The 24,676-nt window shown below is 42.6% G+C and overlaps 1 protein-coding gene across 1 annotated transcript in view; it reads left to right on the top strand.

Annotated features, from left to right (window-relative positions):
- The first annotated feature begins 3,154 nt into the window (after positions 1–3,154).
- RAPGEF5 (Rap guanine nucleotide exchange factor 5) overlaps positions 3,155–24,676 on the top strand; it is a 218,158-nt gene continuing 196,636 nt past the window's right edge. Inside the window, exon 1 of the mRNA XM_061198504.1 lies at positions 3,155–3,508. Coding sequence (XP_061054487.1) covers positions 3,278–3,508 — 231 coding nt within the window. The 5' untranslated portion in view covers positions 3,155–3,277. The remainder of the gene's footprint in view (positions 3,509–24,676) is intronic.

A 24,676-nucleotide genomic window follows, 5' to 3' on the forward strand; every position in this document is an offset into this window, starting at 1 on the left:
TGGTCATCTTTGTAAAATACAATCTGTATCACCACCTGAAGTACTTTTCTACTCCTCCTAACATGTGTCCAAGCCCTGAGGAGCTTTCTTTTATAATCTCTGACATCTAACCTCTCTCTCTTTCCACTGACCCCGCTCATTCAAACCCTCATCCCTTTGTAGCTAGGTGAAAGTCAGAGTTATCTTCCTGGTCTCCCATTTCCCCTCACTGCAAATAGCCAATAAAACTTGTGTTTTCTTAGCATAGGTATTTCCATAAACTTTAACCTTGATGATGTCATTCTCCTAAGTAAAAATCAGCTCTGATACTCCAGTGGTTTTGTTTGACCTGTGCAATGTTGGCATACATAGGATTTGCTTTTTTTTTTAACTTCCAACATTGCAAAATCAGGAGAGTTTATGTAAAAATCCAGATTAAGCTCCTTTTGAAAAACTGGGTCCTCATATGTGGTAAAATTCAGTTCTTCAACTAATATGTTCTAGATACGGAACAAAAGGAAAAAGACTTTCAAGCCCTTGTGGGACTTCTTATATTCTTGTTGTGGGGTGGCAGACAACAGAGAAAATGGATAAGTAAAATAGATAGAATGTTGGATGGCAACATTGGAGGGCTAGGAAAGAGAGCAGGAAAGGGTCAGATGGGAAGGGCTACAATTTAAAATCACATGGTCATGGATGGCCTCACTGAAATGGAGACATTTCAGTTAAAAAAAACTTAATGAGTAGAGGAAGGGTAACACTGAATTCTAGAACTATGCTTTCTAATAGAGTAGCCCAGAGCCATAAGTGGCTATCTCAATTTATATTAATTAAAATTAAATAAAATTAAAAATTCAGTTTTTCAGGCACACTAGTCACATTTCAGGTGCTCAAAAGCCACATGTGAGTAGTGGCTACAAAGCAGATATAGAACATTTCCACCATTGCAGAAAGTTCTACTGGACAGCATTTCAGAGGAAGAGTATTCCAGGCAGAGGGTACAGCAAGTACAAAGGTCCTGGGGTGGGGTATTGCTTGATTTGAGCTAAATAGTGGCATGGCTCTTCTGCTTACACATTCCTGCTATTCCCTACTGCCTGTCTTATACCATGGCTATATGGTAATTGTCATTTAGCAGCTTACCCCAAGCCAACTTTCCATATTGAGTTTTAGACCTTTGGTCAATGCCATAGACTCTATGGGATAAAGTCCAAACTCCCTGGTCTTGCACTGAGAAGCTCTGTGAAAGAGTGTGAAGACCAAGGATCTGGACTAGGAGTCAGAACACATGTGTTCTATTTTAGAGCAGAGGAGGTTCATGGTGTGATTCAAAGGGTATTATCAGGGGTGATATGGCACAAGCATCCCCTAATCAGAGTGATTATTGACCACAAGTGTCCTGGAGGGCCTCTACTGGACCAGGACTAAAGGTCTAGTGGACCTTTAGTTGGTGTTTCAGGAGGGAGTTGGGAGTATGGAGTATCACATAGGGGCTCAAGGCAATGCCGAACTACCAGTGGAAGCAGAAGTATTTCAACATTATATAAGCTGGTACACTCATATGGTACATACAAGTAGGATTTCAGCCTTCAGTATATGTGATAGGTATTTGGAAATTGTAATGGATGATAGAGTTTATTGTAGGGCCCTTTGCAGTAAACACACACAGCTTTAGGTGACAGGATTTAAGGCCTTCTCCAGTGTGTCACCAGCATCCATTCTGATATTTTCTCCTTCTTCTCTATCACGTGATCCCTCTCTCCCACCAGTATGACACATTCAGTGCCCAATATGTTCTGTGTCCTACCACCTTGGTGTTTTTCTCATATTTTTCCTTCTTACTCAAAGGACCAGCACCCTTCTTTCTGCCTGGTTGAATCTTCTGGACTCAGCTTGAAGGCACAGCTCAAGCTCCCTTCACTGACTTTTGCCTGTCCCAGACCAGAAGGATTTCCTCCCTCCTGTGGCCCTCAATGCCCATTATTCACACTCACTTGGCAATTCCCAAGAGTACAAGGCAATATCTTTGTTATTTGATATGTGTATCTAGTCCTGGGCCAAGTTTTAAGTTCCTTGAAGGCAGAGGTCACAGGTCATTCTTCTTTTTTCCTTATGTGGCCATATTTCCGTATATATTTGTCAAGCGTCTACCTTGTGAGGACTGAGGGTACAGTGGTAAACCAACCAAGGGCCCCAATCTCCTGTAATCCTCATTTGTCAATTTTATTTTTTTTAATGTGAATAAGCTTACTCCATTCTTACAAGTCTTAGGCAAAGATAGGGACCCCAGTGTCCTACTGATAAGGAGTAAAAGCCCTGGCTGGCCCTTGTTGAAGAGAGATTGATTTGGGAGGTGAAGTTTCACAGCTATCTGGACATTAAGGCCCTGCTGGAATAGTTTCACTCCCAGGGCTCCACTATTCCTACCTCCTGGAATGGTGTAAACAATGATTCACGCCACAGTAGGCCTTTACGCTTTACCAAGCACATTCATCATATGCATCAGGCTTTCAGGGAAGGTCAGGTTCCAACTTGTTAGCAGAGATTCACCTCCAGGTCACCAGACTTGAACCTATTTTGCTAAACACCTAGCATAACGAACAAAAGTCTTCTCCTCTTAGCCTTTAATGATGAATGTGCCAAAGAGGGGACAGCGGGGGGGGGGGGGCAATTCTACCTCACTGGTGTTTGACTTGTAGCAGAATACAGAGCCTATTTTGAAGTTCTCTGGCAAAAACCATTTTTGGGAATAGCGATTACGATTTTGAGCCAGGCTGTGGTGGGGACGGGGAAAAAAACCATTGCGCACACGGGGTGGGGTTGGTGTGTTCCAGACTTCCCAGCTCGCTTGGTCGAAGTTCAAGTCAACGCTGGCAGAGAGGAAAAGGGAGTGAAGCGGGACTTTTCAGACTAAAGGGAGTTGGGGGATGGGCCGGGCAGTAGAGTGGGTTTGGTGCTGGATTCTGGGGATCCCGCACCTGTGGAAGAGACGGTGCCCAAGGTCCGGGGAGGGGCTGCCGGGGTCCAGGTCCGCTGGCGGTGTGCCGCCGGAGAGGGCGGGGCGGGGCGGGGCCGGGCCGGGCGCACCTGGGCGGGGAGGGGGAGGTGCGCGGGGCAGAGCCTGGCGGGGGCCGCGGCGCGCGCCAATGGGCAGCGGCTGGCTGCGCGCCCCGCGCCCGAGCCGCAGTCGCGCCCTCTCACTGCCTGGCGAAGCCGTGGACGGCGCGCGGAGGCGAGCGTGGTGAAGAGGAGCCGCCGGCGCCGCAGCCTCAGCCGCAGCCGCAGCCGCCTTCAGGGCATGAGGATGGCCGTGGGCTCCGTCAAGATGCAGCCGCCGTGCGAGAGTCCGGCCCTGGCCGCCGCGGCGGCGGTGGCGGCGGCGGACGGCGCCTTTCGCCGCAGCCCCAGCGCCCGCGAGCCGGAGCGCGAGCCGCTGCAGGTGCCGCCGCGGCCGCGGCTGCGGGACCTGCCGGCGCTGCTGCGGAGCGGCCTCACTCTGCGGAGGAAGCGCAGCGCCGCCGGGGGCCGGGTGAGTGGCCGGGTCCTGCCGGCCGGGATGGGCGTGGGCGGCGCGCACGTGGAGCCCGCGCCCACCCTCGCGGGCGACCGAGGGGGGCGTCTGGAAGTTGGGGAGGTTCCGGGAGGGGCCCCCTTGTGAGGGACTGGGCAGAAGATTGGCCCGGGACGGCGGGGTCGTGGGGTTCCCCCAGGGGAGCGACGGTTTGCCCTTCCCCCAGATGCACCTGACTTAACCCAAGCGCACCTGGATTCAGGCTGCGGGACCGTGAGCATCGCCGGAAGAAGGGCCGTTTGCCTGTCCCCAGAGGGGGAGCTGCAGGTGTGCGATGCCTAACAGTCGGCCAGCCCTTTCCCGACAGCGAGCCTCAGGCCCCACGAGTGGGATCTCCGTTTGCAGGGAGCATGAGATGTGTGCGCTGGTGTTGGACGCCCCGTTGCAAGCTTTGGGCATCGTCACTGGCTCTGGCCGACGCTACGGACGAGGGGGAGACCCCGGAGTTGGAAGCTCCGGGGCGAGCTTTAGCTCCCGGGTTCCCGAGTCGCCAGCACTTAGTACTCGGCGACACCCCCAGAATCTTAAATATTGACTTCCTGCTGGTGTGTTCGATAGGATTTCCTGGTGGAGGACGGTGTCTCATTGGGTTCTAAGGGCATCTAATGGCCCGAGCAGGTCAGACGTGTTTTGCGGTTAAGAGAAGTGGGGCGGCCTGGGGTCTTTCATAAGTCACCCAGCAGGCCCTGCCGGGGCCTCTGGCCACGGGGCTGACTTGTCAGGTGTCCCTGCTCACCGGGGCCTTGGGCACCTTTTGGTGGGTTTTACTGAGCTTTTAAAAATTTGCCATCCTTAAGGAGACTTGACCGAGAAGCTACCACAGTGTAGATTTTTTGGACTGTAAGTTAAAAAAGAAGTCTTGGTTGTCTGTCTTAAAAGATCTTACTGGGGGATTTTCAGCTCTTGCAAGATAGGTTTGTGGAAACTTGAGAGTTAGGGGGAAACACTGGGGTTGGTATGGCTTCCTTTGGTCAGGGAAGGGTCTGAATTGATGGAGGTCTTCGGCCTTTCTAGGCTGTGTTCCTCCTTTCCTAAGAATTTTTCTTCCCGCGTAGGGATGACTGTACATGATCTACCTCAGAAGGATGTTTTGAGGATTAGCTGAGTGTAATAGGACATCTTTAAGTCCATGACCAGGGGAGTTTAGGAATTACCCACAAATGACCTTAACCTGTGGCGTACAGGATTGCCTGCAAAGAAAGCAAGGAAATGTGTCCCAAAGATGTGATAACTAAATAAACACAAGAACCAGAGTTATAGACCTTGCAGGCGTCTAGGGAAAAGTAGGTCAAATCATGTTCCTATTATCCTTGACAGTTACTTTTTCACTGCACAGAATACTGAAGATGTGAGGGCAGCCAGGCAATCTGTGAGCAGAATTGCTGAGGGTTTCTTTATAAATAGATCTGGAGTGTTCATCTGCATAGTGGCTTGTGTTTCCCTTGCCTGGGATGATGTTGTGGTGGACCTTGCCTATACACATATTTACTTAATTATTCTGAATGCGGTTACTTCAAATAGTGTATACTTTATTGGCCCTTCTTTAGTTCTAATACTGTATGACTTCTCTTTGGGACATTCCAAACACATTTCATAAGTGCATGGCCAGTTTTTTTATTGGAGGAAGATTGTCAAATTTTCCAACATTGGAAGCCCGTAATTTTCAACTATTTTCCCCTCCTTTGGCTCTGGAACCACCTTTGTGTTTTTGGAACCTTCCCATCAAAGGAGTTGGAAAGGGTTTGAAAGAAAGAGAAAAATAAGTGAAATATATACCCATATTAGTTTGTTCAGGCTGCTATAACAAAATACCATAGGCTGGGTGGCTTAAACAACAGAAACTTACTTTCTCACAGTTTTGGAGGCTGAGAAGTCCAAGATCAAGGTGCCAGCGGATTTGGTTTCTGGTGAGAACTCTCTTCCTGGCCTGTAGACAGCCACCTTCTTGCTGTGTCCTGACATGACCATTCCTTGGTGCACATGGAGGGAGAGAGATCTCTCTCTCTTTCCCTTTTCTTTTTTGTTTTTTAAATTGAAATATAGTTGACATACAATATTATGTTGGTTTCAGGTGTATTACATAGTGATTTGACGTTTGCGTACATAACAAAATGATCACCACAAGTCTAGTTACCATCTGTCTCCGTACAAAGTTATTGCAATATTATCGACCATATTCCTTATGCTGTATATGACATCCCCATGGCTTATGTATTTTGTAACTGGAGATTTGTACCTCTTCATCTTGTTCACCTATTTTGCCGCCCCCCACCACCCATGACCACCTGTTTATTCTCTGTATCTTTGAGCCTATTTTCGTTTTGTTTGTTTTTTAGATTCCACATATGAGCTCATACAGTATATGTCTTTCTCTAACTTATTTCACTTCGCAGAATACCCTCTAGATCCATCCATGTTGTCACAAATGGCAAAATTTCATTTTTTTAATGGCTGGGTAATCTTTCATTATATGTATATGCGCCATCTTCTTTATCCATTCATCTATCAGTGGACACTTAGCTTGTTTCGTATCTTGGCTATTGTAAATAATGCGGCAGTGAACGTAGGGGCACATATACCTTTTCCAATTAATGCTTTTGTTTACTTTGGGTAAATACCCAGATGTGAAATTGCTGGATCATGTGGTAGTTCTATTCTTAATTTTTTGAGGGACCTCCATACTGTTTTCCATATTGGCGGTGCCAATTATAACCTTAGCCAACAGGGCAGGAGAGTTCCCTTTTCTTCATATCCTCGCCAACACTTGTTGTTTGTTGTCTTTTTGATGATAGTCATTCTGACAGATGTGAGGTGATATCTTATTGTGGTTTTTGAATTGCGTTTCCCTGATGATTAGTGATGTTGAGCATCTTTTCATGTGCCTGTTGGCCATCTGCATGTCCTCTTTGGAAAAATGTCTCTTCAGGTCCTTTTTAAAATGGGGTTATTTTTGTTTTTGTTTTTGATGTTGAGTTTATGAGTTCTTTATATATTTTGGATTAACCCCTTGTTGGATATATTGTTTTCACATATCTTCTCCCATTCAGTAAGGTGCCTTTTCATTTTGTTGATTGTTTTCTTTCACGGTGAAAAAGCCTTTCAGTTTGATATAGTCCCATTTGTTTATTTTTTCTTTTGTTTCCTTTGCCTGAGGAGACAGATCCAAAAAAATATATATATATATTGCTAAGGCTGATATCAGAGTGTACTGCCTATGTTTTCTTCTAAGAGTTTTATGGTTTCAGGTCTTACATTTAAGTCCTTCAACCGTTTTGAGTTTATTTTTGTATATGTTGTGAGAAAATGGTCCAGTTTGATTCTTTTGCTGTAGCTCTCCAGTTTTCCCAGCACCATTTATTGAAAAGGTATATTCTTGCCTCCTTTGTCATAGATTAATGGACCATATAAGCGTGGGTTTATTTTTGGGCTCTCTATTCTGTTTTATTGATGTGTGTGTCTGTTTTTGTGCCAGTACCATACTGTTTTGATGACTGTAACTTTGTAGTATAGTTTGAAATCAGGGTGTGTGTGATACCTATAACTTTGTTCTCTTTCTTAAGACTGCTTTGACTACTTGGAGTCTTTTGTGTTTCCATACAAATTTTAGAATTTTTTGTTCTAATTCTTTGATCTCTCTCCCTTTTCTTATAAGGCCACTAATTCCATCTTGGAGACACCACGCTCATGACCTAGTCTAACCCTAAGTACCTCACAAAGCCCCTCCAAACACTATCATCTTGAGGCTTATGGCTTCAACATATGAATTTTGGGGGAACACAAACATTCAGTCCATAACAGAAGGGTTTGAAGGAAAGAGAAAAACATGAGAAATATGTGCCAAACCAGTGGATGACTTGTAAGCACCTGGGGTCATATGGTTAGCCCCTTGGTTAGGGCAGTGATACCAGTGCAAATAAATCATGGCTTAGATCTTTTTGTGGACCTTTAGTTTTGTATCTCATGGGCCGTACTTCCAGATTACAGCTGACTGATTATAGGGACAAGTTAGCACAAATTCATTACTACTGGTAAGAAAGTAGCTTTGTGCATTACACAAGTTGGTAAGAAAGTTTGCAACTTCTGTATTGACCAAGATCTGATTTAGGAATATGTGAGACTCTTGCTCATGCTGTCTTGGGCTCCCACAGATCTTGACAGTCTGACATCAACTGTCATCTAATAAGCTCTTTGTGGGTTGTGTTGCCCAACCCAGGCGCCTTGTAGGCTGTCTCTTATGAGTAAAAATTAAGCTGACATTTGTTACTACAAGAACTCCTGGTTCCTTGGTTCAGTCACTTCTAATCATATTGAATTCAGAATGCAAACTGATTAAGACTCTTTGCACTGCTTTAGGCTAAGTGGGGAATGACTAAATTTTTCTTTCGAGGAGGACCTCCTAAAAAAGTCAGTGGTAAGATAAGGCACAGATTGAATTTCCACCAAAACCATTTAATTGTTTGTTTCTTTTTTAAAACTTTGTGTTATGGAGATTATGAGAGAATAGTATAATTACTACCTACCTTCAGCAGCTATTAACATTTTGCCAATTTTGTTTCACTTATTTCTCCTTTCCCCACTTTTTTTTTAATGGGGGCTGGTATATTTTAAAGCAAAATCCTAAATATTATGTCATCTCATTCATAAGTGTTTCAGTTTATATCTCTGATAAGGGCTTTTTTCCTTAAAAAAAAAAAAGAAAAAAACATAAAAATTGTATGCCTTTCTCAAACCTAAAAATATTAACAAAATTCCTTAATGTAATTCCCATATTTAATTTTTCTCAAAGATGTCTTTTCACTTATGATTTGTTGCAGTCAGGAATTAAACAAGATCTACACATTGCATTTGGTTGTTAGGTTTTCAAATCTATTTTATTTTATAACAACCCCTCCCCCCCTTCTTTTTTCATGCCTTTGATTTGATGGAGATAGCGGGTAATTTGTCAGGTAGAATGTCCCGCTTCTGGGATGACTTCTTACTTGTGGTGTTGTCTAATTTGTACCTTTATTTTCCATGTTTCCTATAATCTGGCAGTGAGATGTAGAGGCTGGATTAGATTCAGACTTAAAGGCGAGCATCCTTGGTAGGTGTTACTGTGTAAAAGTGTTGCATCACATCACGAGACATGTGATGTCTGGATGTTTCTCTCTTTGAGATATCAAGAGTGATTAGTGGGTTCAGGTAGGGTCAGCTTACCCTTCTACCTTTCACCTAATGATTGTAGCATCAATCGTTGATGATTGTAACCTAGATCCATTTCATTAGAGGTTACAAAATGATGATGATGTAAATCTATCATTCCTCTTGCATTTATCAATTGGGATTCTGTCTATAAAGAATTTACCCTCATGAACTACTTAGGTCTCCTGAAAATCAGATCGTGTCAGAAAGACAGGGAAAAAGCTTAGTTTTTTTCCTTGTATCAATTTTCTGAGTTATGATTTAGTGCCCTAACAACCTCCCATGATAATCAATGAGTTTTTCTTTTTCAAGTATCAGTAAGATCTTGTGGATCTTAATGTATTTGTTTCAACCCACTGAAGTCAATATTCTTCTTTTTTTTTTTTTTTAAATTCTATTTATTTATTTATTTATGGCTGTGTTGGGTCTTCGTTTCTGTGCGAGGGCTTTCTCTAGTTGCGGCCACTCTTCATCGCGGTGCGCGGGCCTCTCACTATCGCGGCCTCTTGTTGCGGAGCACAGGCTCCAGATGCGCAGGCTCAGTAGTTGTGGCTCACGGGCTTAGCTGCTCCGCGGCATGTGGGATCTTCCCAGACCAGTACTCGAACCCGTGTTCCCTGCATTGGCAGGCAGATTCTCAACCACTGCGCCACAAGGGAAGCCCCCATCTCCTGTATACTTTTTACAAGGCCCTAGTAGTCTCTAATACCTTTCTTGCTTTCCAACACAAGGTATTCTAAGCTTATCTTGTCCATTTCCTGCTCCAGACCCCAAATCAGCCATTTTCCAAGGAGTACTGATTCTTTTTACTGAAAACCATTTGTTTCCCCCAACTTTTTCCTCTCTTAGTGGTTGCATTTTTTTTAACCTTTATTTTAAGCCTTTCATCTTAAGTTTTTGTTTCTTTTAAAATTCTTCTCATCAGATGTTTCTAAGACTGTCATTTGCTCCCTCTAATAAAATAACTGGTAACTACCATTCCCTCTTTCTATATATACTGTCAGACTGCTGGGACTGGCTTATTTTGGGCTTTGGCTGCTGTGATATTTTCTGCAGTGTTCTACCACTTTCTTCATCTCCTTGAAATCTGTTTCATTTACAGCAGCTAGAATGATTCACCAGTTGCGCCAGTTTGACTGTTCACCGAAGTCCTCCAGTGATGCGCAGCCTTTGCATTAGTCTTGTCTCCCCTGACCTCTTCCCTTTAGCCACCCTTCACTCAGGCAGGATCCCGATGACGTGACAAGTGCTCTTCAGACTTGAGAAACTGGAAGTTCTCACTTTTTCATTTATTACAATCTCTACCCCATGACTCCCTCTCAGAGAAGAACAGAGCTGCGCATTTCCTGTGGCCGAGCTGGAATGTTTTAGGTGTGACTCAACACCCTCCTCTGCTGGAAATAAGACTTTGTTGATTGGGAAGCACATTCTGTTCCAAATTTTACCAGTATGGCCAATTTATAGTCATTTTATACCCACTTCTTATAGGCAAAGCATGTAATTTTTTCCTTGTAGTTAAATTAAAATCAATGGCTAACCCTTCATAGCACTTAATTATGTGCCTTGCATGTTCTTATGTAAACTTTAACCCTCACTAGAAGCTTGTGTGTTCAATGCTATTATTTGTATTCTGCAGATGAGGAAACTGAAACCCAGAGGTAACTTGCCCAAGATCACTGAATGGGTAGGGGAAGGGAGGTTTGAATCCAGCCTCAAATGCACTGAGGGCAAAGGGTCTATTTATTCTGAATGCCCATAGCCTTATAGTACCTGGCCCTATGACCTTCCACTCTGGGAGTGGTCAGTTCATGCTGTTGATAATGCGACATGTTAACTTTTCTTTCATTGGAGCACAAAGAGGCTTGTGATCCACCTACTGGGATTGGGGTAGAGGGGTGGAGGGCTGGGGGGAAGGGAACTACTGTGGTTATAGGTGTACGGTAACTAATATTTACTAAGATTAAAAGTTGCATTCAGTGTGTCCTAAGCAAAAACACCCAGGCCCACCTTGATCAATCCAAAAAGCTTGTGAATTCATCCTGCTTACTTCTTTTCTTAATCTGCTTACGGTAGCCTGTCAGAAGATAAAGGCCATTGAGGGAGGCGTGCATCTTTCAAGAAAGGTGAGTCAGGTCAGATATGAGGGCACATGTTGGTTTTATTTGAGAAACATTGACTTCCTACCAGCTCGAACTTTGATATCATAGAACTATGTTGACCATGGCTATAAGTGAAGTAAAACTCCGTGAATGTCACCTCTAAAAATATTTGGGAAGAAGGAAAAGAAACTACAGATTCATTTATTCTATTTTAATTTCTTGTAATTCTAGCAAAGGACCTCAAGGGCAAGTTAATGCCATATTGACTTTCTTTCTCTCCCCTCCGACCCCCTCACACGGGCTTTGGTTACATAATTAGATCAGAGGAAAAGAGCTTGGGCCACAGCTTCAGAAACTGGGTTTGAGTCACAGGGCTATCACTTGCATGTTATTCTCTGCATGTATCCTTGCATGTTATTCTCTGAGCTCTCTAAGCCTCAGTTTCTTCCTCTGTAATGAGATACACTGTGGATCAGGTTTTTCTGAGAGACAATGTATGGGATGTTGTGGACACATTGGAGCTTAAATTTTTCCTTCCCCAGCTGGATGCTTATTCTAGGCAAGTGGACTTTCATAGACATATTTATGGAAATCTAGGCACAAAAAATTTTGCTTTCATATGCAATGTCAGTTTCCAAGTTTTTAAAAAACGCGATGTCCTAACATATAGTGAATATTTTAGATAGTGTCTAAATACTGGTACCATACAAAATAGTCTGAGTTTCACACTTGCACTGTTTCTCAAATTGACTTGGCAGTAATTGGTAACTTGTGCAGCTAAAAATAGATGGAAAGGTGGGAGAAAATTCATTGGGGATGACTTGGAGTACTTGTCATTTTTTTGCCTCAGTATTTCATAACAACCCTGGTTATGAATACTGATCTTTCCAGTAATGAATATGTTACCTAGGAGTAATTTGTGAGAGGTTATAAGATTTTATGGGAAGTTGAAATAGTTAAAATCAATGACTTTTTTCCATGACTAATTATTATTATGAGGTATCATTCATAAATGGGTATGGAAAAGGGAAAGTCCACAGACACCACTGTGGATTCTGGCATGTCTTTTATCAGATTGAAACTTCAATAGTCCCCTAAAGGGAGGAGGTATTTTCACCTGTGAGGAAACTACAGTCCAGAGAGGTTAAGTAGCCTTCCATGATCACCCAGCTAGGAAATAGTTTAGGTAGAATGGAGTCCAGGACCGTCTGATTCCAAAATCTGTGGCCTTTCCCCAAAACCATGTTGTCTAAGACATTGACAATAATTATAACGTGGTGTATTGAAACAGTGGGTGCCCCAGACATTTCAAGTTTAGTGCAAAACACAGCTTATTTTCTTTTCCATGTCTTTAGTAATGGCTTCCAGGATCGATCTTTAATTACTCTCAAGATTTGGCGATGGCTTGAGCAGCAGCTGTCCGTCATCTCCCAGCAATATCTGCCATTGTACAAGAAACGTGAAGGTTTGGGATGACTCATTCTGGAAGCCATTGCTCACGTGGTTTGGAAGCTGACTAGCTCCGTATTACAAATGGACTTGGAGATCTGTAAAGCAAGTAGGTTCCTTTTCAGGAAGACTGGCAGAGGAGGTAGAATGAGTTTCTGGTAACCCAGGAGTTACATTTCTGAAGGTGACTTGTTTGATAATTAAGAAACTTCAGATTATGAAGGGGGAAGTGTGCATACCTGTCAAAGTAAATGAACCCATTTATAAGTGAATCAAGTTATTGAGAATACACAAGTATCTTTTAATAAAGTTAAGCTTTGGGATATTTACCTTTTAATGTGTGATTACCTGAAGCAAATGGCTCTTAACTTTTTTTTTTTCCCCCCCGAACCCAAGCCTTTTCAGGAATCTGGGATAGCACCCTAGAAAAATGCACGGGCAGACATAATTTTGCATCTCATTTCAGAGGGCTTGTGGATGTTCTGAAGCCTGGGTCGCCACACACCCCTAGTTAAAAGGCCCTTCTAGAAGCAGCACTATGGTTCTGTAATTATGTTACTTTTTATCTTCCTCTAAAAATCTGGCATAGTATGAAGTGCTCGTTCAGTAAATATTTTCCCGAATTAAAGCATTTTATTGGCTTGTTGAACTGGAAATTGCTCACCTCTAAATGTAGCAGAAGCTTCAGTGAGCCCTGGGAGGTGGTGGCGTTGGTGGTGACAACTATTATTATTTAACAGATTCTTATATAACATTTATCATGTCCCGGTCGTTTGAGGTACTTTAAGAACATTAACCGATTGAATCCTCATAACAGCCTTGTGTGGCAGTTGCTCTCATTGTCTTCTTCTTGTCTAACATGGAAAATGAGGTACAGAGAGGCTAGGTAGGTTGCCTGAGATCACCTAATAAGTAGAGGAGCCAAGATTTGAACCCAGGAAATCTGGCTCCATGTTACAAGGTCTGCCTGTTCTGCTGTATCCTCTCTCCAAATACAAGAATGTATTTCCTTGATTGCAGTCTCTCTTTTTCATTTTAATACTTTTGAAATAGGGATGTGTGTTAAATTGATGTGGTCATTTAATGGGATATTACTTTTTTCCTTGTAAAACTATTATTAAATTGATAGTATACCTTAAAATTTTGGTGTCTTAGAATAAAACAACTATAGTAAGCCATGTTTTAGTTTTTAAATGTAGCTGAATAGTTTGTAGAAATATCAAAGTAAATCACAGCTTTAAAATGGTGCGTACAAATCACTCACTTCTGGGTCTCTCCCATGTATACATGTTATTAAACTTTTGTTTGATTTTCTCCTGTTAAAAAATAAATAAAATGGTGCATACAAACAAAACCCCTATTTGTGAAGTGTGAAAAATTGAATGAAGAGTATATTAACAATTTATCTGAGCACTGATAATTGGTTACGTAATGACTTAAATGACAGAGGAAAATACATTTAAATTTTTTCCTAAAAAAAGCATGAATATCCTTAAAGTAATGTTGAAGGTGAAATTATATATACATAGAAAGTTTATTATTGGTTCCCTCCAGATTTTTTTTTTAAGTAAAATTTAAAAGTTAAACTTCCCATATAAATTCCTTTTTTTTTTTAAAACTAAGAACCATGAGTATACCCAAATGCCAATAGATTTAGACTTGGCCTTTGAGTCACTGTACATTGTGTGGGGAGTTGGCAGATCTTATCTTTTGTGACTGAGTTAACCTTTTTTATGTTTTACCTGCTTTGTTGATGAGGCATTGGCTTCTCCCTCGTAAAATGCTTTTCTTTGCATTTTGCACCATTTGTGTTATCTGTAGAAAAAACATAATTCAGGATTTCTAATAAAGGCAAAACATACCTTTCTAAAGTTAAAGAGTCCAGAAAACCAGGGCTTCTGCAATGTAGCTGGTAGTCTTCCTGTATTTTTTTCTAACTTGTCTGGCAACTTACGCTCTAGCCCCATTGGTGGTTTTGCTGTTCAGTTCAGTCGAATTTGACCTTGTCAAATCATTTACCTGCAGCTGTTATGAGGTGTACATGCAAATACTTATGATTGCCCAACACTTTTGCCTTTGGTGCTGACTGTAAATTTGTTTTGCTCTCGCCTGTTACTGTTGAGGGAAGTGAACGGCTTATCACTTCTGTTTGGTGTAACACTCTAAATGTTGACTATAATGAACAAACACTACAAATGGTTCACTCCATCATATTGTGCTGTGAATTTATATATAGGTATGAAATCTTCTTTTGTAGGGGAAAACAAAAAAGAAGATGTGTGACGTTACCTTTTAGATATTAGGGGAAGTATGATGCCTGTTTGAATCCATGAAAATAGAATTTGGCTTTGGTATAGGAGAGAGGACATTTTTCTGTGTGTTTGTCATTTAACAACTGTGTGAATAAGTCACATAACGTTTTTGAGTCTCCGTCTCTAAAATGGCATACCAGTATTCTATCATGATGGAATTGATGGTGGGAGAGGGGACCAGTTTTCATTTCTTGGCCCTTATCTGCCCAACCAAGGTCAGAGCAGTGGTCTTTCTCCATTGAGATGCCAACTCAACCCCCAGAACACTTTGGGGCGTATCTTAGACAGAGGGAAAGATGGGTCTTTAATATTCACCTCATCTCTTGAGTTGAAGAGGAGCAAGATAACGCTTTAGTAGAAAGAGCATTTGAAGGAGCAGGAAGATTCTGATTAAATCGAGAATCTGTCATACCAAAAGAATAAAAAGGACATACCTATGAATCTGTTTCTAGAAGAGTAAATCATTTGTTTGGCCGTAAACAGAATTCTGGGAGAGGTGTCAGAAGAGAACTTGTGACAGCAGTCCTTTGTGTCTGGGGAGAGCTTACCAGGTGGTTTTATCTTTTAGATAAGAGGTTTTTTGCTATTTCTTGTCATCAATGAAAGCTATTTCTTAGCCTTACATTAGCACCAATATTTGTTTTCCTCTACTGTTTAAAATTTATGAAAAATCTTCAAATAGCACCCATTGAAACACTGAAATTTCCTACTCTTCTTGGCACATAACTTCTTTAAAAAAAAAAAAAAAAAGAAAGAAAAAAAAGAAGCCTCCTAGTCATATTCTAATCTACCTTGCATATCTCATGAAGTTAGAGCTTAAAACAACTCAGCACGTTCAGTTCATCAGTAGTTGGCTGTTCACTCTGCTGTCATTTATATAAGACTTTACCTTTGCAAAGTGCTTTCACTTTCTTATTTTACTGTTTTCATCGCTCTGGAGTAGGTATTCCTTTCACATATAGACAGAACAAGTTCCTGAGCTTTTACATAGGGCACAACCTCACTGGCTGTGAAACAAAGGTAGTGCCCACCTCCCAGGGTGGGCGTGGAAGTAAATTAATATGCACAGCACTTTTCAGACAGAACTGGTTGTGCTGAGAAGGCTTAGTGTGAGTTACTGCTGTTGTCCTTGCTGCCATCACCATCATTGCCTGAAATGACAAATCTGAGGGATTTCAGGATAAAGCCCTTTGAAAAGCTGAAATAGGTCATATTGGTTATGGTGATAGCAGTTAAGTAAGAGGCTCAGACATTGGTATCTTGCTAAAGGTCACAGCGAGGAAGTTAAGAGTCAAGGGCTCCTTAGGCTGGAAGGGTCTCTGATAGGATATCTATGGTCTGTTCTCCCTAAAGCTGTCAAAGATGGGGTCTAAAGGAGGACTTCTCAAACTGTAGCATACACATACCTGAGAATCTCTGAGAGCTTGTTAAAACACAGACTCTGGGGCCCCAATCTTAGAGACTTTGATTTCATAGGTCATGGATGGGGCCCAAGAATCTGCATTTCTGTCAAGTTCCAGGTGATGCTAATGCTGCTGGGTCATGGACTCGCACTGGTCTAAAGGGCCTTAAGAGCTTGGTCCCCTTCAACATCAGGAAATTACTGAGGCTAGGAGTCTACCTGGTTTTCTGTTTGCCGCCTCCATGATGGAAGGACAAGCCAAGATGGCAGTCTGTGACTATAAGAACTTGATGGAATTAATAATATTGGAAACTCCTTCTTATTGGTTTCCACAAAGTGACTGGCAGTTCAAAAAGCAATGAGCATTTGAAACATAAAGGGTCCGTGGCAGCTGAGTGAATTAATTGTTTGTCCATCCCCTGCACTCTCTTTTGTGTTCTGGTCTATACCGTGGAGTCCGCCCTCTGGATGTTCATCACTAGGGCTCGCGCCATGTGGCTTTGGTTTGGGTTCAGTCAGTGGAAGGCCAGGGGAGGAGAGGAGTCAGGGGTGGGTGTCTGCCCCTTTTGCTCCCTCTCTCTTTCAGTTTGGTAGTGGCAGTGACTGTGACCATCTGTTACTAGCTACAACAGGGCAGTCTCTCCTCCATCACTTCGGCTCTCTCCAGCCTCCAGTAAAGCTGTGTCTTCCCCTAGTCCCTCCTGCCTATGGCTGTTCAAGCCTTGTCATTACTAACCCCTGTGTTCTGTAGCCTCTCCTGCTGGGTCTCGGAACCTTGCCCACACATCTTTGATAGGCTGTCTTTTGAGAGGACCCTTGATTGATATAGGAGCCTAAGGAAGAGCAGTGCTGGGAAGAGTGACAATAGAAGGTGTAGCCTTGGGTGAGAAGAACCTTGTGAATGGAGTGGGCTTGGGCAGTGATTGGCCCAGCCCCTGAAGTTTAGGTGGGGGGTAGAGGTGAGGAGTGCAGGAAAGGGGCCTGGCCTCTAAACTGATGCTGGGTTAACCTCAGAAGGTCCTGGGAGGTTTCTGGTGAGAAGCTATAACTGCGCCAAAATGTGACCCGAGTGCCATTCCTGCATCATTCCTGAGCGTAAACTTGGATGGCTAGGGTTCAGAATCAGAGAAGCTTTTATATGAAGAATTTGCATTCTTCTTCTACAATTGCCAGACAGGTTTTTTGATTTTTGTTTTCCAGCCCCTGCCCTTTTCTCAGACACCCTTAGCATTGTTAGTCTATACACAGGAGTTATAAAGTCTTTTTGTGGTACTTTGATCTGGCTAAATTTTGTCACAGTATATTGAACATGTTCTGAAATGCCTGCCAGAACTACATTCACAAAGTAACAGATAGTTGAATAGAATAATTAGGCCTTCGGTTCCTTTGCCCATGGGTTCCAATGATGGGCGTGTCAATAAGGTGAAAAACGCTTTTCATGGTTTTGGCACTCAGCCACATCATCATCTACAGTAACCTCACCATGAAGCAGGACCACAGCACAAACTCGTACCAGTTCTGTGTGTTTATCAATTCTTTTATATTGAAATGTTATGCCCAGGTTGAAACTGTTTCACAGCTTTTAGAGATTTTTTTTGGGGGGGGGGATAGTGAAGGTTATCGTAATACTTTGTCTTAATAAATAAAATGTTTAAAGACAAAACAGGCCCTTGATCTCAAATTTTCTGTTGTTACAATTCTTTAGGAAGAAAAAAAATTCTCTATGAGGAAGAATGAATTCTGGAATTTTTTCCCTCTTTCTGGGTTTTCATATATTTATGTGTCAGAAAACATGGCTATGTGAGGGAGTTGGGGGTGTGACCTCATACAGTTGAGGCAAATCATGAATCACCTTGTGTAACCGTGGCACAGATTTAAGGCATATGAGCCCTTTGTTTTTGCTGAATTTTCCCTCCTTTCTGGTCATTTATCCAGTAGGACTTGGTGGCTGGGCACCCAGAGAAGACAAGCCACAGAGGAGAGGATCCCAAGTCTACCAGGAAGGGGATGGTGCCTTCCTAGATGGAGGCTGCCTTGAATCGGTGATGTGTGAGCATCACCTGTTAGTGGAAACTGACCAGAGGGAGTAAGAGGGGTTCTAGTGCAGATGATCCTGAGAGAGTTTGTATCCTGTCCAGGGAACAAAGAGGAGCTCAGCATAGAGGAGGGGGCATGGCTGGGCCCCCATCGTAGGCTTCCTTTCCAGTCTCAGACCCTGGGGTGAGGACGGTTGTTGCTGATCTACCTTGTTTCCACCTCCTAGAGTGGAAGACCTCCCCATCTCCCTACCTGGGGAAGGAGCCCTTCTCTTCTTAGTATCTCCGTCTCTGGTTAGGCCCTGAGAAATCTCTGGGAGCCTTTCCTGGTGTTTTGAGGACTCATCCCCTTACTCACTTCTCTTGGAATGAGGTATCCATCTTCATTTTGGGTTTGGTTTCCTTTGGCTCTACCCTTCTTGTTTTTCTCTCCTCCTCCTCCCCCAAGCTTTCTTCCCTAAGGCTTTTCTCGTGGACCGTTTTCCCAGCACGTCTTCTCTGAATCAGCTCATCCTATTGTTTGCTCTCCTTGTTTCCCTGCACAGCCCTCCTATTTCTTCATCCTTTTACCATTTACCTGGCTCCAGCTGAAGGCTGTTTGATATGGAAGGGGATGCTACATGCTCTTTTTAGAAGTTTGGGTGATTCAAGCCCACTTTTTCATGTTAAAGATCATTAAGACTCTCAGGGAAGCCCTTATCCAACCTCCCTTAATTTTTTTTTTTAAGATGATTTAAGCTCTTACAGCACTTATATCACCCTCTCCCCCTCCCTTCCTTAATTTCCCAAGACGAGAGGAACTTCTTCAAGAGCTTGAATAACCACTGTGTAACTGGTCTCCGTTGGGGGATGCAGAGTTTACAAACATTGATTCTGATTAACATTACATTTTCAAAACTACCTCCTTTAAATAGAGACTTCTGTCCTGGTCAGAGGATGTGTTCAAAAAGGTATTCCTCTGGTGAGAACTAAGATTGTGAAATTCAAAATCAGTTTCATTTCTTAATGACCGTAATAAATGTAGCACCTTCATTTAAGCAATGAGCTTTGGGAGTACAAGGCTAAACAGAACACAAAGTAAAGTGGATTAATGATTTTGTTAATCATTCTTTCTCTGCAGGCAGCTTCTTAATAACGTAGCACCTACCCCTTACATCCCAGACTGCTGTCCAGTGAGTCATCCTCACTTTTGCATTTCCTGGTATCTTTTCTTCCTTCTAAAAATCTGTATAAGGCACCTACCATCTGATTTGTCAGGATAGCCTAGGTTTTGCTGCAGTAACAAAAGTACCCCAAAATCTTTGTGGCTTAACACAGCAGAAGTTTATTTCTTATTCACAGAAAGACCATTTTGTGTCTGGGTGCTTGCCAGGGCAGCTGTCCTCCATGTCGTGGCTCTGCTTCCATCATGCATTTCCATGTCATCACCTTCCACGATGCCTGTGAAATGTGAAGAAAGAATGGAGAATTTCACGAGGGCATTTAAATGCACCTGCCTGAAGGGACTTTTGCTCTCATCTCATTGGCCAGAGCAAGTCACATGACCTCACTCATAGCCAGGCATCAGGGAAGTGTCCTCTTCCCAGGAGGTCTAAAGGAGAAAAGGGACACAGATATTAGGAATGCCTCCCTCAGGCTGCAGAAGCTGAGAAGTCAGAAATGAATAAAGGCATAATACCAGTCTTGTAGGTCCAGCTGGGGAGGTAAACATGTTTGTAGTGTTACAATATAGTCTTATAAAGCTGTACACATTGCAAAATACATAGCATGATAATGACTATGATAGAACAAAAAGCACCTAGAAGCACAAAGGGGGAACATCTACCTCCCTGGGCTGGAGACGAGAGGAAAACTTTAAGTGGAGGTGACATAAGGGCCGGGCTTTGTCTGTTTGCCAGGTTTAGGTCTATGTTACCTTGGTAAGGGTGGTATCTGGTCTTATCTTATGTGCTGCATCACAGTTAAACTAATCATTTGGGATACAGCTCTAAGAAATAGGCTTATCTCTTCTTTAAGACCTCAAGAAAGAAATGAAAGCACAAATGAAAGCAAGAGAACAGATCTGCCAGTTCCCATGAAATGTGACACACAGTATCCTAACGAAGACTTGCAAACACGACTTCTCCTGAGCAGTTATGCTCCTGACAGTTCTTTGATCTCAAAAATTAAACTCGCTGTTACAGTAGGAAAAGAACAAAGCAGGTGTAAAATAACAATCAAGGTTAGTTATTAGGCAGCAAAGGTTGTACATACTGCAGTTTGATTTGCCCAGAGATTCTGACATATTTTACGTTAGATATAAATGTGAGTGGTGTGTTAACAGTGCAAAGAATTTGCTTTATAGACAAAAGAAGACGGTCTTGTCCTCAGATCTAATAAAGCCACATTCTTACCCTCTTTCACTGCTGTAGCCCCAGTGGCCTTGTTGCTGGTCGTCCATCATGCTGGGCATTCTCCCACCTCAGGGCCTTTGCACCTGTTGTTTTCTTTATCTGAAAACTTCTTTCTCCAGATACCCACTCACCTACTTCAAGTCTTTGCACAAAGGCCATTCTCTTGATGAGATGCACTGGGCACCCTATTTAAGATTGTAACATTTACCTCCTTCCTGTGTCCTATTCCTATTCCACCTTCTAATAAATAATTGGTAATTAACTTATTTATTTTGTTTATGCTCAGTCTTTCCCCACTAGTATGTAAGCTACCCAAGGGCAAGGATTATTGTCTGTTTCATACGTGGTTGTAAATTAGACCAGTGCCTGGAGCATAGTAGGTTCTTAATAATGCTTGAACACATGGGGGATATTTTTCTCCATTAGACTTCCTCTAAACTCTACATGAAGTTGTATACTTACATTTATTTCCTTCCATAAAACTTCACCACTTTTTAATTCAATAAATATTATAGAGTACCAGCTACCATTCCCTAAGGGAGCTAGATTGGTGACCACTTAAGGAGCTCATAGTCTGGTGGAGAAACTTGTCTGATTCTGCTTGTAGTAATTAATTAAATTTAGCAAGTATTGGAGTGCCTAGTGTGTAAAAGAGGAAGTTTGTTCTTTTTGAGTGTGACATGCCAAGACTTAAGATTTGTCTCTATATGTCATGAACTTTCATGGAAAACCTCTTGCCCATTGCTGCTTGATCCATTCCAGTGGCTCTCAGCTTTTCCCTCTGTCATGAGACACAGGAAGCGTGGTCGTGGTGCTCATGTGCTTGACCATCCCAGGGTTATGTTGCATCCTCGGTCAACAAATGGTAGATTGTTTCTCCCATAAGAATTCCACCGATCTATTCAGTATATTGTTTTAAAAAACCAATCTGCTTTAATTAAAAAAAATTAAACCTCAATATTTCTCTTACTAATAATAAAGCTCTTGTGGCAAATAGCAACTAAATTAAGGATGTCACGATGGCCTATTTAAGAATAATTGGTTTAGACAATATATACTATGAGGAGAAAGGAGATTGGGCTTGATTAGCAGGATGGAAGGGAACTACTGGGCGGAGGTAGTATTTGAGAGCAGGACTTAACTTACTATACCACGCAGAGAAGACAGTAGACTAGGTCAGGGCAGAAGCGAGCATGGCATGGAGGAGGGACACTGAGAGATGGGCCTGGCTGGGGCAGGAGTACAGGGTAAAAGGGTTGGATCTGTAAATTGAGGGAAGGTGATGAACGATCTTGAGTTTGTCTTTGTGCTAACCTTGTTATCAGCAATGGACAGTGTCATTGGAAAACCTGTGTGCTGTAGAGGTTGCCGGACTTTGTATTTAATGCCCTAGTAAATTTTTTTTTAAAAGGGAGAACTAATATGTGACTTCACATTTCAGAACACAACCCCCTAATAAAGAACTGCTCTTCATAGTTCTATAGAAAAGTACTACATTGTTTTTATTCTTATTGTGCCTCACACTGACGTTTGAGAACCACTCCATGCAGTACATACATGGGTTTGGGGGACAGAATAATGTTGAGACTGTATGTGGACGGGATCTAACAGTTAAGGTTGCAGTCACCATCAGTTGACAAAAACATTTCTTAAAGTTTAGTCTAGGTGGGTGGGGTGCAGAATGGGGAAAGGAGAGGTTGAAGGCGGCAAAATCCCTTGGGAGGAGGTTGTCCAGGTGACAGGGGCCGAGGGTCTGGTGTGAGATGGAGGTGTTGGGAGTGAGAGGTCTGAGAACTGGGGAAGGTCAGGATGCCAGGATTTAGTGATTTCCTCTCTGTTTTCATGGGGAGCTTAAAATTAGCAAGAACTCAAAATAAGTTCCTGGTGTTGAAAGGAATATAACTATCAGAAATAGGACCAGAGGTGGTCTCCATACAGAAGGTCACTTAGATTCCTGAGACTCTTATTTAAGAAATTATGAGAAAAAAGAAATGAAATTGAGTTATTTGTAGTGAGGTGGATGGACCTAGAGTCTGTCATACAGAGTGAAGTAAGTCAGAAAGAGAAAAACAAATACAGTATGCTAACACACATATATGGAATCTAAGGGAAAAAAAAAAAGGTCATGAAGAACCTAGTGGTAAGACGGGAATAAAGACGCAGACCTACTAGAGAATGGACTTGAGGATATGGGGAGGGGGAGGGGTAAGATGTGACAAAGTGAGAGAGTGGCATGGACATATATACACTACCAAATGTAAAATAGATAGCTAGTGGGAAGCAGCCGCATAGCACAGGGAGATCAGCTCGGTGCTTTGTGACCACCTAGAGGGGTGGGATAGGGAGGGTGGGAGGGAGGGAGACGCAAGAGGGAAGAGATGTGGGAACATATGTATATGTATAACTGATTCACTTTGTTATAAAGCAGACACTAACACACCATTGTAAAGCAATTATACTCCAATAAAGATGTTAAAAAAAAAAAGAAATTAGAGTGTGTGTGTGTGTGTGCGTGTGTGTGTGTGTGTGTTGTGTTTGAATGAAAAATCGTGTGTAAGTCAGCTTATGTGAGGGGAAATAGAGGGAAAGGGGATGCTTTTTAAATGACTAAATGGTGGTATTTGTCTTTAGGACATTTTTTGAAGTTTCTGTGTTTTGGTTCCAGGAAGGAAAGATAAAGGGCAGTCTGCTCTCATTCTGGTGGGTCCCTCAGAGTTGGTCCTGCCTTGTGGCCTCAGGCAGATGGAAATGGAGGCCTCTCTCTCCCCTGCGCCTCCCCACTTCCTCCCCCTCCAACACCTTGTCCTCAGGCTGCATCTGCTCAGTGCCAGGTCTCCACCTTCAAGGCCGGCTAAGCATAGTGCCAGCTGCCCTCAAACTCAACCTTGGGTCAGGCAGAGGAAGATAACGTAGGAGATAGCCCATGTGGGAAGAGAGGCAGCTGACTGGATAAAAAGGAGAGTATTTCTTTTAATCCTGCCTGCCTTTTTCCAGTTCTTAAATTTCTCTGCATGTGAAGTCCAGGGAGTTGTGGCCTAGAGATACCCATAGCTGCTTGTCTCAGTAGACTCAGGTAGAAAATTGCAAAGTTTTTTTGAGGATGACCACTCAAAATCCACCTGCCTTCTGCTTGACATTGAGAAAAACAAAACCCGCTATTTCTTGCTTTCATAAATTTCCTGATAGCTCTTGCTTCCCACCCTATAGGATGAGGATTTGGCTCGTTTACGTGACAAATAATGTGCTCCCCCCAAAGCCTACCTCCCTCTTGCCGGTGTCCTTGGGTAATTGAGTTGTTACTGGGCCAGAGTTCAGAGGAGCCTTTTGTGTTCACCTAAGCTTGCCCCTGTAATTGGATTTGGGAGTGAGTCAGTCAGGGGTCTTGATTGCAACCTCGAGAAACCAACTCTGAAATTACTAGAAGGGTGTCGGAGGGCAGGTCGGCCTGCAGAACTATTGCAAGGCTGGAGAGGTAGGCTTCAGAAGGGGCAGGAACCGAGGATGTTTCCAGAGAAGAAGCCACAGAATGTAAGCATTAAGAGCACGAATGTTGAGAACAACCAGCCTGGCTTTCTCTGCCATTCACCAGCTGAACAAACTGTAGGCAAGTTACTTAACCGTTCTGTGGCTTCCAGGATAGAAGTGCATTCATATTTGTAAGAAGTGCTTAAAACAGTGACTGGCAAATAATAAGCAGTATCTCAGTGTTTGGTGAGTATGCATTTCTAGCTGAGGTTGTGCATATGTATACATATATTTCGGCTTTTAGCTGCTAAATATAATTCCAGGTCGCTCTCTGGGCTGCAGACTGCTTCCACGCCCACAACCTCTTCTTTGCCGGAACTAGCTTTTGCTTATCACGAATTGCCAACCTTTGTTCAAGGGCTTTGTTTCAGTTCTTCCTGGTTCCCTCAGAAACATCGATTCTGGAACTTTATTAGCAACAGAAGCACATAAAGGTCACAGTCTCTACAATTGGGGCTTTAGTTTTACTCTGTCACCCCGAGCGATAGTGTATCGTCAATTTTTTTCTGCCACTTAGTGTCTTCTTCTTTTTTTTTTTGATACTGTGTTTTCATGATCATTACTAACATCCCCCTTACTCTTTCCTCCTTTTGTTTTGTTCAAGGAGAAACAACCAGAATGGAAATTTTCATAGATCATAAATCATCCTACCTCTGTGAAGGGTTTTAGGAGCCACCCTCTTTTTAAAATGTAGCATTAATATTTTAACATATTAATATTTAATAATTA

Source organism: Eubalaena glacialis, chromosome 8 (genome assembly GCF_028564815.1).
Source record: "Eubalaena glacialis isolate mEubGla1 chromosome 8, mEubGla1.1.hap2.+ XY, whole genome shotgun sequence".
Classification (NCBI taxonomy): Eukaryota; Metazoa; Chordata; class Mammalia; order Artiodactyla; family Balaenidae; genus Eubalaena; species Eubalaena glacialis.